The 12,501-nt window shown below is 43.6% G+C and overlaps 2 protein-coding genes across 7 annotated transcripts in view; both read left to right on the forward strand.

Moving 5' to 3' along the window:
- The window catches only part of CDKL4 (cyclin dependent kinase like 4), a 102,064-nt gene extending 101,724 nt beyond the window's left edge, over positions 1–340 (forward strand). Inside the window, exon 10 of the mRNA XM_067006919.1 lies at positions 261–340. Within this exon, the coding sequence (XP_066863020.1) occupies positions 261–305 (45 nt within the window). The 3' untranslated portion in view covers positions 306–340. The remainder of the gene's footprint in view (positions 1–260) is intronic.
- A 3,778-nt stretch (positions 341–4,118) lies between these two features.
- The window catches only part of SOS1 (SOS Ras/Rac guanine nucleotide exchange factor 1), a 156,226-nt gene continuing 147,843 nt past the window's right edge, over positions 4,119–12,501 (forward strand). For 3 of the 6 annotated variants that reach the window (XM_059078807.2, XM_067007725.1, XM_059078809.2), the window contains exon 1: positions 4,121–4,554. In XM_059078807.2, coding sequence (XP_058934790.1) covers positions 4,468–4,554 — 87 coding nt within the window. In that variant the 5' untranslated portion in view covers positions 4,121–4,467. Of the gene's footprint in view, positions 4,555–12,501 lie in introns of all 6 variants that reach the window. The other 3 variants (XM_067007727.1, XM_067007728.1, XM_067007726.1) reach the window with 2 other exon arrangements.

The following is a 12,501-nucleotide window of genomic DNA, read 5'->3' on the forward strand; positions in this document are numbered from 1 at the left end:
ATTTATTGAGCACTATGCCCTTTCCTCACTCATCTGCAATGCTTGCTGTGTCATGAATTGTTTCTATGTATTTGGTCCTCCACAACAAGAGAAGCCACCACAATAAGATGGCTCCATTGGCATGTTTGTCTGTTCCTTTTCTGATACCACGTTGTTTTAATTACTGTAGCTGTGTACTGTCTTCATATCTGGTAAGTCAAGTTCCCCTACCTTGCTCTTTAACAGAAGAACTTTTTTTTTCTATTCCATATACATTTTAGAACCAGTTTATCAAGTTCCATGACAAACTGTTGGGAATTCAATGAAAGTTGAATTGGATTGGCGTGCAATCAGTTTGAGGAGCCATTACCACTTGAATCAACTGGAAAAAGACTTTTGCCAAAAACTGGACTCTGCCGGGATCCTGAAAAAAAAAGTGCCAGGAATAGTCCTAAATATCTATCTTGGAGAGCTTTTGATCATGTCTTCTAATTGTACCTACCTTGCTCCCCACCATCTTTGCCCGAGCGAGAGAGGGGGGGGGCGGTGAGGAGGGAGGATCAAAGTATTAACTAAAGGTGATAAAGGATGGCTATCCGGTGGCTTAATCGGCCACTGCTTTCTCTGGTGTATTTTTCCGGGGACATAATTGGAGAAATGGAATTGAAAATGGGGGTTGGGAAGAAAGGGTGAAGGGAAGCATTGAGAGGATATGCTGCTGGAAGAGAAGATCTTAACTTTATTGATGGCTGAAACCGCTGTTTCTTATGCCTATTGGACTCTAAGGGGAGGAATCCTAAATGCGGGCTGAAAAAGACTTCAAGAAGGCGGTATATGTGCTGGTGGCGACAGCATGGATAAGAGTTTCACGGTGAGCGTGTATGTGGGAGGTGGGGTGAAGCTGTGGTGGGATTGGAGGAAGATGATGAAAGGCATTCTAGGGAGATGGAACAGAATAGGCAAGAAACAAGAGACAGAAATAATGGGTTTATAGGAGGCAATAGTAGTTCATTTTGAGTGAGAGATATAGCTGGAAAGATAAGTAGTGGCCACATTGTGCAAGGCCATGAATACAAAGCTAAGGACTTTGGACTTTATTCTGGGATGACAGTGGAGACTCGAACGGGAGAGTAACTGCATCTGAAGTTTGCTTCAGGAAGATCGTTGCGGCTGCACCCAGGCAGGGCACCCTGTGACTGCGTCCGGTTGCGGCGCGAGGCAAAGCGCTGAGTGCTGCACTCCCACCTGCAGGGGGCGCGCTGCCAGCTCAAAAGTCCTCCCCGCCTCCTTTCCTGCTGCCCGTGTTCTGACTCGACGCGCTCAGAACTCGGCTAGCCTGCCTGGACGCTCCCCCTTCGGGCCTCGGCTAGCCTGCCTGGACGCGCCCCCGTGCGTCACGTCCGCTCAGGCTCCTGGCTCTTTAGAGTCGAAGGTGGGGCGCGAACGGAACTTCTGCGCCTGCGCCGCGGGGCCACAGTTGCAGCTGAGGGGCTCACGGCGCTTTCGCGTCTCCACTAGCAAGTTACTGAGTCGGCCACGGTCGTCTTTTCTCGCAGCACGCGCATAGGTTTTGATTTGGCCCAAGAGATACAAGCGAACGGTGTAGAGGGGTTGATTGCTCCCTGACCTTAGCGGCGCCGAACCCAACACCACTCCCCTTAGGTCTCTCAGCTGCGAAGAACTGAGTCTCGTCTCTGCAGTTTCCCTCCAGCTGCTTGCTTGCTGTCAGTCTGCAGCCAAAACGTCCATACTAGTGAAAACCTGCCCCGGCCACTAAGCATGCCCAGCCGGGCTTTAATCCATGTTTCTAGGGCTTGTTTACCTCTGCAGTCAAATCAGAGACTCGGAGTTGAAGGGGACCTTGGAGGTCATCAAGTCCCACCTCTTAACCCTCCCCGTCGTCCCGAGTGAGCGAACGTACGGTTTCTACTTGCACACACTAGAAGATCACCCGTTTCTTAGGACAACTCTGATTACGTAGTCTTCCTGAAAGTTTCCACCGTTCAACTTTCATACCTTCAACAGTCTTTATTGAGAACCTACTATGTGCCAAGTGCTGTAGTTCCTGGGGATACAATGATGAGCTAGAGTGAACACGTAGATTGTTGATCTTGGAGTTTACATTACAGACGATGGGGGCGGCAGGGGGGGAGACCAACAACGAAAAATAATTAAAGGCCGTGATTTATGCTTGCGAAGAAAGAAGCCAAGGCTTATGGGAGAAAAGTATAGGTGGAAACTACTTAGCGTGATCACCGAAGGCCTCTTGGAGGCGGTGACGTTTATAACCAGCCAAGTGAACAGGAGCAGAATGAGTTACAGGCTGAGAGAAGAGCAAAGCCCTTAAGGCAGGAAAGAGGATGGTGTTTTCTAGAAACAGACAGAAGGCCAGTGTGACTGGAATGTGGTGAGCCAACGTTGAGAATGGTGAGAAAAAGTTGAGAATGTAAACAGTAGCCAGATGCATGTTTTGTGGGTCATGGTAGGAAGTTTGAAAAGTATTCTAAGAGCAGCAGGAAGCCCAGGAATAATTTGGGGCAGAGGCTTGATCTTAATTCAATCGTTTAGAATCACACAAAACCCTATCACACATCATATATATTTTTTCATATCATTAGAGATTTGAAAAAGGCTGTCATGTTTTTCTCTGAGACCCCTTCTCCTACCCCCAACCCCTCTCTAAGCTATGGTTAATTTACCTCTTTTTACCCAGAGGATTTATGGATGATTTTCAAAATGTCATTCTGAACACTTTGAAAGTGTGGAGAATTTTTAAATGTAAATCATATGTGTACTTCTTTAAAGGAAAGGAACCAAGACTTTTATGAGATTCTCAAAGAGGTCCCGTGGAGATTAAGAACCGTTGCTTAAACATTTCTCATCTATGTGATTCTGGTTATTGTTCTCTGAAATAGCAGGGTACAGTATCAATTTCAACTCAGGCTGGTTCTTTAAACTGTGATGCAAAAACAATAGGATTGCTCCGAGGATTAAATGAGATTATGCTCAAAAAGTGGTAATGGTAAACCGTGAGGCGCCAGCCACCCAGTGCTACTGTTAAAAGCAAACACCTGCATCCCTGGGATGGAGGAACAATTTACAGATAATGCTCCTTTAGCATTCCACAAACATTCACTAAGTGCCTATTCTGTGTAGAGCCCCTAACCCTGGTGAAAAAGATCTGCCTTCCAGGAGTTTGTTATCTAGTTGAAAGAGCCTTGTAGAGATACAAAACACGTTAAGCTAAATGCCCGGAGAGGGGACTTAGTAAAGTGTTCCTGGGATCTGGGAGCTGCAGGAGAGGTGTCAATTTCCACTGGAGGTAAGTGGTTATTGGAGTTCATATTTGAAACGGGTTTCAAAGATGAACATATTGCATTTAAAAACACACACAAAATCAACATTACACGTACACATTTTATTCTTGGTGATGTGGAAAGACCGATTGGAGACATTGCGATCACTTCTGTTATGCCGTAGGTTTCGTGAGAAAGGTACCTATCTTTTGTCCAGCCTGTTTACTATACATTGCACGCTCTGGGCAGTCCTTATCTTCACGCTCGGGAACAAAGTACACAGATACACACCCCTTTCCGAAACGAAAGGCCCAGGGACTCCGAGGGGTGGGATCCTTCTCGGCCCAACCACACAATGGGGGCCGCTTCACCGTAGCTCGCACCCCACCCCGCAGGCCCCACTCGGCCGGGGGTTCGACCGCTCGGGGCCCTGTCGCTCCTCCCCCTGCAGCCCTCAGGGTCGCAGCCACAGCCCGGCGAGGCGCCCTCACTCGCTTGCTCGCGCTTCCCTCCTCCTTGGCTGGGGAGCCGGAAAACCCGGAGCGAACCGGCCCTGCCCGGCGACGCATGCTCAGTAGCAGGCAGGTTCAGTTCGCTAGTAGGAAGCTCTAGCGCTACACCGGCGTCGGCGGCGGCCGCGGCGGCATCTCAGACAGCCGGATTCCCCAACAACGACCTCGGGCCTTTTCCCTCCCCCGCTACACCCCGCGCCCAGCTCCGCCCCGCCCCGGGTCGCTCGCGTTTCGGGGTTCCTGCCGCGCGGGTGCTGCGGCCGGAGCGTCCGTCCACACGCCCTCCCCCAGCCGCCGGCTCCGCCGCGGGGCCAGGCCGGGCCCGGGAGCGCAGCACCGGCGGGCGGGCGGCGACCGCGGCGGAGGGCAACCCGGGGCGGCGCCAGCGGGCCGGGGAGGAGTGGGGGCCCGGCCCCGGGGCGGTGGTGCGGGATGCCACCGCCGCCGCCTCCGGGCTGCGTTCGCTCTTCGCGGCTGGTGCCCGTGTCGGGTGGGTGGCCGGGCGCGGGCTTCGCCCCCAAGCTCCCTCTCCGGGGCTAGCCCGGCCGCTCGGCGCCCCGAGGGGCCGGGCCGTCCGGTGGGACTGCGGCCCTGTTCCGCGCTAAGAGCTCGCCCTCTCGCGGCTCCCCGGCCCGGCCGCCGCCGCCCCTCTCCCAACCCGGAGGCGCCCCGGGGGCACCATGCAGGCGCAGCAGTTGCCGTACGAGTTTTTCAGCGAGGAGAACGCGCCCAAGTGGCGGGGGCTGCTGGTGCCTGCGCTGAAAAAGGTGAGGAGCGCGCGAGACCCTGCTTGCCGGCTGCAGCCCCTGCGAGGGCGCCGGGCCGGCGCTGGGGAAGGACTGGGAGGCGGGGCGCGCGCGGAGCCGTCTTTCTTCCCGGTCTCACCGCCTCCCAGAAAGGACGGCGCACACCGAGAGGTCCCCTCACACTCGCTAGCTCTCCGTGTTGACATTAACCCGGTGTGGTGTGTGGGAAGGCCGCAGGGAGCCTGGGAGAGTTTGTCCGAAGAATCCAACCGCCGAGACCTTACTGCCCTGCCCCTGATTCAGAGACGAGAGTTGGAGGAGCCTCCGTTTTCAGTGGAGGTCAAAGCAGGCCACTTTTCCGCCTTCTCGGTCCTCTCCCTGAGCTGCTGTCAGCCTCCGGTTTTAGGTGTCCAGTCTGCTCTTCTAAGTGGGCTCCAGAATGCTCTGGTCATAATGCTTGCTCTAAGTAATTGCAGAGCTCGCCTGCCAGCAGGAACAGGGCCTGCTTTGCTCGCCCTCTGTAATCACTCTTCATTCTGCTGAATTCCCCGACTCCTCCGATTCACAGGGGCGGGTGCACATGCCACTGGCCTTCCTTCCTTGCTTTCCTTCCTTCCCTTCCCTTTCTCTCTTTCTCTTTTTCTTTCTCTCTCTTTTTCTCTCCCTCCCCGTCTCTCTCTCTCTCTCTCTCTCTCTCTCTCTCTCTCTCTCTCTCTCTCTCTCTCTCCCTCCCCCCCCCCAAAATCTTGGTACTGTCATTCGTTTGTTGATTAGAAATTTTAACATTTCTGTGTTTCTTCGAGTTTGCCACATTGTTATCTAAAGTTATATACCCCGTGACCTGTACTTTTACACGTTTTAGTATAATTAGGAAATGTTACATTTTCAGAGCTTCTGAAGCAACGTTGTGACTTAATAAATACACTAAAACATCAACAACTTATCTCTGAATGAATATTAAAAACGATCAGATTTTTTTTTATTTTTCTCTTCTTATAAATACAGGGATAGCTTTACTCTTTTAATAGTGTTTCTAAATCCCCATTTCTTGTTGCTCGAAGAATGTTTCATGTTATCTGATTAAAAAATATTTTTATTCCTCACTGAGAGTTGAGATTATAGTGTACCTTTTCTTTTAAACATTTGTACTTTAAAAAACTGTGTTTTAAGAGGTATCTGATATTTCTCAAAGGCCAGAAACTTTTACTTTCCCTTTTGCGCTGTTCTCCCTCTCCCCCTCTTGGTAGCTCACAATGGAACCTATTTGGTTTGTTAGCAGAATTTGCTCATATATTTCAAATATAAGTTACTGACTTTTTTGCTCAGGTGTCTGACTAGTCACAGATATCTCTGTCATAATTGTTTTCTAAGAAAACCAAATCTTTGCCATATACCTTACCTGCTTTATTCATTAGAAATCCTGTCAGGCTCTCACTGTTTACTTTTGCTTTACCTGCAAGCTTGATATCTTAGGTTGTAATAGAAGGGGAGTAGGAAGTCTCAGTGATGCCAGAGCAGGTATCCTGACCGGGGTGGGGAAGAGACAAAAATTATTGAAAATATATAAAAGAACTAATAAAGCACTATCAGTTTGGGGCTGTTTTGCTTGGAAGCAAGCAGCTCCTATCCCATGGGAGTCACCATGAAACCCTATCAGTTGAGGGTCCTATGAGGTAGTGAAAAGAGCATTGTAGGATTTAGCAGACCAGATCTAACTCTGCCACACTGGTGGCCCGTGCTGAAATCTGTCCACAGAAGCATTTTTTTTGGCTGGCATAGTGTTGTTTTATTTTTAATGTAATCAGATGCCAGTATTTTCAAATGGGAGATATTACATAAAATCTGAATTTTGAGCTTTTCTTGGAGAATATGAAGATTCCTCCACATTGGGCCAGCATTCAAGCAAGGCAGTAAGCTGCTGGAGCTGAGTAAATGGCTGCCCTCTTTAGACAAGGCATCTATCTATCTCAGATTTTCCACAGTCCCCACCAGTCCTCTTTGCTTATTTATATAAACCCGCTTTGACTTTAAGCAGAGATACCCTTGCTTGACAGTAGAAGTGATGGGAGAAGGTGGAAGTGTACACAATCTCACTGATGTGTGAGATTCTCCCAATTCTTATTTAAAATATCCACTAAAGATGATTTTAAGCCACCAAAGACAGGTTGAAAATATATTTGGTAGCTCAAAACCTGAATTTTCCTCTGCTTGTTAGACATTTCCTGTGGATATCGCCATATCTTCTTTTAGACTTATTGTACTTATTGTACTGTTTGCAGATGCATCAACTTGTGTAATCTAACCTGAGGCTCTTTGAACATGCTGTTTTCTTCACCTGGACGGCCTTTTGCCTGGCCTAACACCACTCATCCTCTGGACTCTAGAACTCAGATCTTTTCTCAGATCCTCAGGCCTGAGTTAGATAGTCTTTCTTTCAATCTAAATATTCTTTTAGCACCCTAGCCTAGCACTTAACAGTTAATTTTAAGTTCCTATTTCTTTTCCTGTTTAAGTTCCCCACCCCAACTAGATTGGATGGTCTTTGGGAATAGGGATGATATTTTACCCTCGTTTTATCCTCCATGTATATAGTGCCTGACACCTGGTTGGCACTTAAATTTGAATGAATGGGTAGGGAAAACCCAAACAAAACGATCAGCTCCCTCCCTTTCACCTATTAAAAAAAAATTCTTGATTTATTAGCTGTATTATTTTATTTGACTGGTTCAAAACTTTGGAGTCATCTCTGACAACTTATTACTGCCCACACCCAGTCAGAGCCTGTAGCTTCATTCCCCTTGACATGTTCTTTTAATCTATTCCCCCCTACCCCCACTGCTCTTGAGTCCCCTTTCCCAGACTACTGCTGTAGCGTCTTTACTGAGTTCACTGCCCCTCACCTCTCCTTTATCTATTTTTCAAATTTCAGAAGTTATAGGACACTTCTGAATGTGTTACACTCTTGTTGAGAACCGTTGATGTCTTTTGAGGGTGTAGAATGAAGTGTATAGTCTTTGGAATAGACTTGATGGTGATCTGTGGTCTGGCTTCATCCTGCTTTTCTGGATGGATTGCTTACCATAGTCTTTCATATACTTTATGCTTCAGCCAAACTGGACTACTGCTTTTCCTGAAAATCTCCAGAAGGTCTCAGTATATCTGTTAGTCTAAGTCCTACCTTATCTATTGCATAAGCATATTGTGCCTACTGCAGACCAAGTATTGCTCTCAGCACTAAGGATTAAAAGGTAATTGACATCATCCAGAAATGACTAAGTTCAAACATGATGGGAAGTGGCAGAAGATGAGTTTGGAGAGGAAACTGATTTATAGAGAATTCTTTAGTATGTTAAGCTGAGGAGTATGAATTTTATCTTTAGGGGATAGATGGCATTGAGGAATTTTAAAGTGGGGAGTAACATAAAATTTCAATTTTAGAAAATCCACTTTGGCCATAGAATAGAAAATGGATTGGAGAATAATGAGACCCAAGATAAGGAGAAAAGTTAGAAGGCTAGGGTTAATAGTCCAGTCAAGAGATGATATGCATTTGAATTAGGATGGAAGTGTGGAGATGGATTTTATTTGAGAGATGTTTAAAAGGCAGAATTGACAGGATCTAGTAACTCACTGAGTGATTGGGGGAAATGGTAAGAGTAGGAGGATTCTTAAGTTTCTGGTTTGAGTGCCTTTAGTCAGGATAGAGAATGTAGGAGGAGAACCTGCTGGGGTGGAAAGAGTGGCATTATAAGATGAGTTTTGAACTTATTGATTTAAAAGTCATTTTGGGTTATCCAGGTGGACTTGTCAAACGGACAGCTGGTTGTTGGTATCTGGTGAAACAGATTTGGGACTTTCAGGTGTGTGAGTAGAGCCATGAGAATAGGCGAAGCTTATATCCTATGAAAGACTTACACATGAATGTTCATGGCAGTTCTGTTCAGCAAAATATTGGAAACAACCCAAATGTCCATCAGCAGGTGAATTAATAAATTGTGATATAGCCATATATTGGAATACTTCTCATTAGTAAAAAGGAATGAACTATTGATATACAAGGCAATGTTGCTGAATCTCAAAATAATTAAGCTGAATGAAAGAAGCCAAAGAAACCACCCCCTGCCCCTCCAAAAAACACCACAGTATATACTATAAATTTCTAGAAAATGCATCCACAGTGACAAAAAGCAAGTCAGTAGTTATTTTGGGGGGAGGTTTTTATGTTCATTTGTCTTGATTGTACCAGTAGTTTCAGGAGAGTATACATATATTAAAATTTAATGGATTAAACAGCTCATATATGTGCAATTTATTGTATGTTAATTGTACCTCTAAGAAGGTGTTAAAAAAAAGTAGATGAGGCCAACCACTTAAAATGATTAGAGATAAGAATGAAATAAGGCTGGCATCAGAACTGGGGAAACAGAATGGACAATAGGGTGTAGGGGAAGAGCAGAGGGAAAAGCATGAGTAAAGGAGATTAAGAAGGAGAGTCAGGTAAAAGAATGGGACCCTAGTGTCTGAGAAGCTGAGAATGGAAGGAGTTTCAAGAAAAGTGTCATTAACTGTGTCAGGCTATAGAAAAGTCAAATAAGGCGCCTGGAAAGTGTTAGTTAGATTTGACAGCTTAGGGGTCACTTATGTCCAAGCAGTTTCAGTGTAAGAATAGAAGATGGAAGAGCATGGAAAAAGAACAGCAAGAACAGATGAGTTTCTTCAGATTTTTTTTTTTCCCCTAGAAGCTTGGAAATGAAGGGAAAAGAGATACTTCTGTGACAAGAAGGGGATTCAAGTTGGGGAAGACACTTGTTGTTTATTTGAAGGTGATGGAAACTTGTTTATGTTAGGAGGCTTTGGGGAAGGAGCTGATAGAGAATGCTAGTGAAGATACTGAACAAGATGAACTCAGGAACACAGCAGTGGGATTTGCCTTGAATTATTTGCCGGTACTATTTTAAGTGCCTTGCATGTGTTCTCTAATTCTCACAGTATACTATTATTGTCTCTATTTTATAAGAGAGAAAACTGAGGTTTGGAAAGGATAACTTGGTTACAGAGTCTGCATTTTTTAAGCAATATTGATGATGATCTGCTACCTCTGGCGGCAGGAGTGATGACATCCTTTCTTCTGAGGTGGGAGGAGGTGAGATAAAATGGGTTTGTAGGTTGGGGAGCAGGTAGTTCATGTTCAGTAGCCACTATGTTCATGATGGAATGAAAGGCAAGATCCTTTACATAGAGTGAGCAAAGAGAAATGAGTAAGGAGTTTAAGAAGCATAATCCAGTTTTGGAATTGCTGCTGTGGAGTCTGGAGAAGGAGCCAACCAGTGAATTAGAAAGGAATTGCTCAGCAGTGCTGAGTGTGGAAGTTATAAATTTGGAGTAGCATTCATTGGTCTAGTGGTTGTGAGATTTTCCTCGGGCAGCACTCATCAGTTTAGGTAAATGGGTAGAGGAGGATAGTTGGTTGCAGGTGGCTGCAGTAGAGATGAAGAGACTAGAGATATTTCAGATGTTTGGTAATTAAGCTATAAGAGACATAATGGGTGTAAATGAGAGCTCCATGGATTAGAAATCTCAGTGAGTTAGAAGAGGAGGGTAATGGGAGCAGGTAAGGAATTTTTACAATTTACACCTGGATTTTATAATTTACATTTTACTGTTTGCTTTATCACATGCCTATCCATCTCTCTATCCATCCACCAATCCATCTTACGTTTTGATGGGTTTCGAAGTAAGTTGTGGACATTGGTACACTTTACCCTAAGCACTTCAGCATGTATGTCATTAACTTAGAGTTCAGTATTTGTTAGCGGTTCTTTTTGTTTTTCAGATAAAATTTACATATAATGGAATACACAAATGTTAATTGTACCATTTAATGAATTTTGGCAAATGAATACAACCTAAGCCTCTACCAAGATACTGAACATTACCATCACTCCTGAAATTTCCCTCGTATGCCTTCTCAGTCAGTTCCTGCCCCCAACCTCCAGAAGCAACTGCTCTTCTGATCTTCTCTTCTTCAACCATAGGTTAATCTTACCTGTTCTAGGATATCATATATATAGAATCATACAGTATATATTTTTGGAAAGGCTTTTGAGGTTGTGTTTATGAAGAATTCAGTCCTTTTTTCTATCATATGAACATGTCAAAAGTTTATCAAGTGGATGTATACCAGGGACGTTTCCAGTTTGGGGCCATTATGAATAAAGCTGCCATGAATGTTCTTATACAGGTTGTGTTGTAGAAATGTTTTCATTTCTCTAGGGTAAATATCAGGAGAAATGGCTCATAGAGTAAGTGTCCACTAGTTTTATAAGGAACTCCCAGACCTTTTCTCAAAGTGGCTGTACCATTTTATGTTCCCACCAACAATGTATGAGAGTTCCAGTTGCTCTGCATCCTTGCCAGTATTCAGTGTTATTAGTCTTTAATTTTAGTCGTTGTGGTGGGTGTGTAGTGGTATCTCATTGTGGTTTTAATTTGCTATATCCTGATGACTAAAGATATTGAGCACTCTTTCATGTTCTTGTAGGTTATTTGTATATCTTCTTTTGGGCATTGCCTGTGTAAATCTGCCCATTTAAAAAATTGAGCTGTTTTTCTTTACAGTATTGAGTTGTGGGAGTTCTTTGTATATCCTGGTTAACTGTCCTTTATCAGATATATGTTTCATGAATATTTTCTTCTAGCCCGTGGCTTGTCTATTCATTTTCCTAATGGTGTTTTTGATGAACCCAAGTTTTTAATATTGATGGAGTCAAATTTATCAGGTTTTTATTCTTTTAAGGTTATTGCGCCCTGTCCCAGAACCCCTTGCCTGCCACCAAGTCATGAAGACATGGTCCTAATGCTATTTTCTAAAAGCTTTGTAGTTTTAGCTTTTACATAATCTGTGGTCCATTTCAAATTAATTGTGTATGATACGAGGTAAGAATTGAGATTCATTTTTTTAATGCTTGTATCTAGTTATTTCAGAACTATTTGTCAAAGAGACTTTCCTTTCCCTGTTGGATTCTGTTGTTTTTGTGAAAATTAAATGAATATATATTATATATTAATGTAAATATATTTAAATATGTAATATATATAAAATAAATATATATATATTTTTAGACTCTCCATTCTATTCCATTGATGTTTTGTTTATCTTTACCCCAATAGCACACTGTTGATTACTGTAGATTTATAGTAAGTCTTAAAGTTAGGTAGTGTAAGTCCTTCTTTTAAAATATTATTTTATTGTTTCTAGGTTTTGCATTTCAATATAAATTTTGAACCATTTTGTCAATTTCTACCAAAAACTCTTGGTGAGATTTTAATTGTAATTGCATTGAATCTGTAGATAACTAGGGAGGATTGACATCTTAACAATAGCAAATCTTTGTATTCATGAATGTAGTATAGGTCTCCATTTATTTAGACTTTTAAATTTCTCTCAGAAACACTTTAAGTGTAGAAGTCTTACATGTCTTTGGTTATGTTTAATCTGAAATATTTTGTTTTTTGATGCTATTGTAAATTGTTTTAAAATTTTATTTTCCAGTTGTTTGCTACAAGTATATAAACGATAGGTGAAAATTTGGAGAGCAATAAAGAGAAGTTGCAGGGTGACAGATGTGCCCAGGCCTAGAGAGAATTTAGTCCAAATGAGAGATGAAGGAGAGAGACTTTTAAGGGGAAAGAGAGAGGGAATTTCAGAAATTTTATATTGTTATCAATTGGAAGTCCTTAAATATGCATCGAGTCCTTCAGTATGCTGAAAATGCATGAAAAAGAAAGGCATTATGAAACTCAAAAAAGTTGTTTAATAAAGATGATATATCTGAATAAAAAACAAAAGCATGTAGCTGACTTTTGTATATTGATCTTGTATCCTTTGACCTTGCTCATAGTTGTTTTGTAGATTTTATAGAACTTTCTGCATAATTATGTCATCTGCAAATAGAGTCTGATATTTAT

Source organism: Kogia breviceps, chromosome 11 (genome assembly GCF_026419965.1).
Source record: "Kogia breviceps isolate mKogBre1 chromosome 11, mKogBre1 haplotype 1, whole genome shotgun sequence".
Taxonomy (NCBI): Eukaryota; Metazoa; Chordata; class Mammalia; order Artiodactyla; family Physeteridae; genus Kogia; species Kogia breviceps.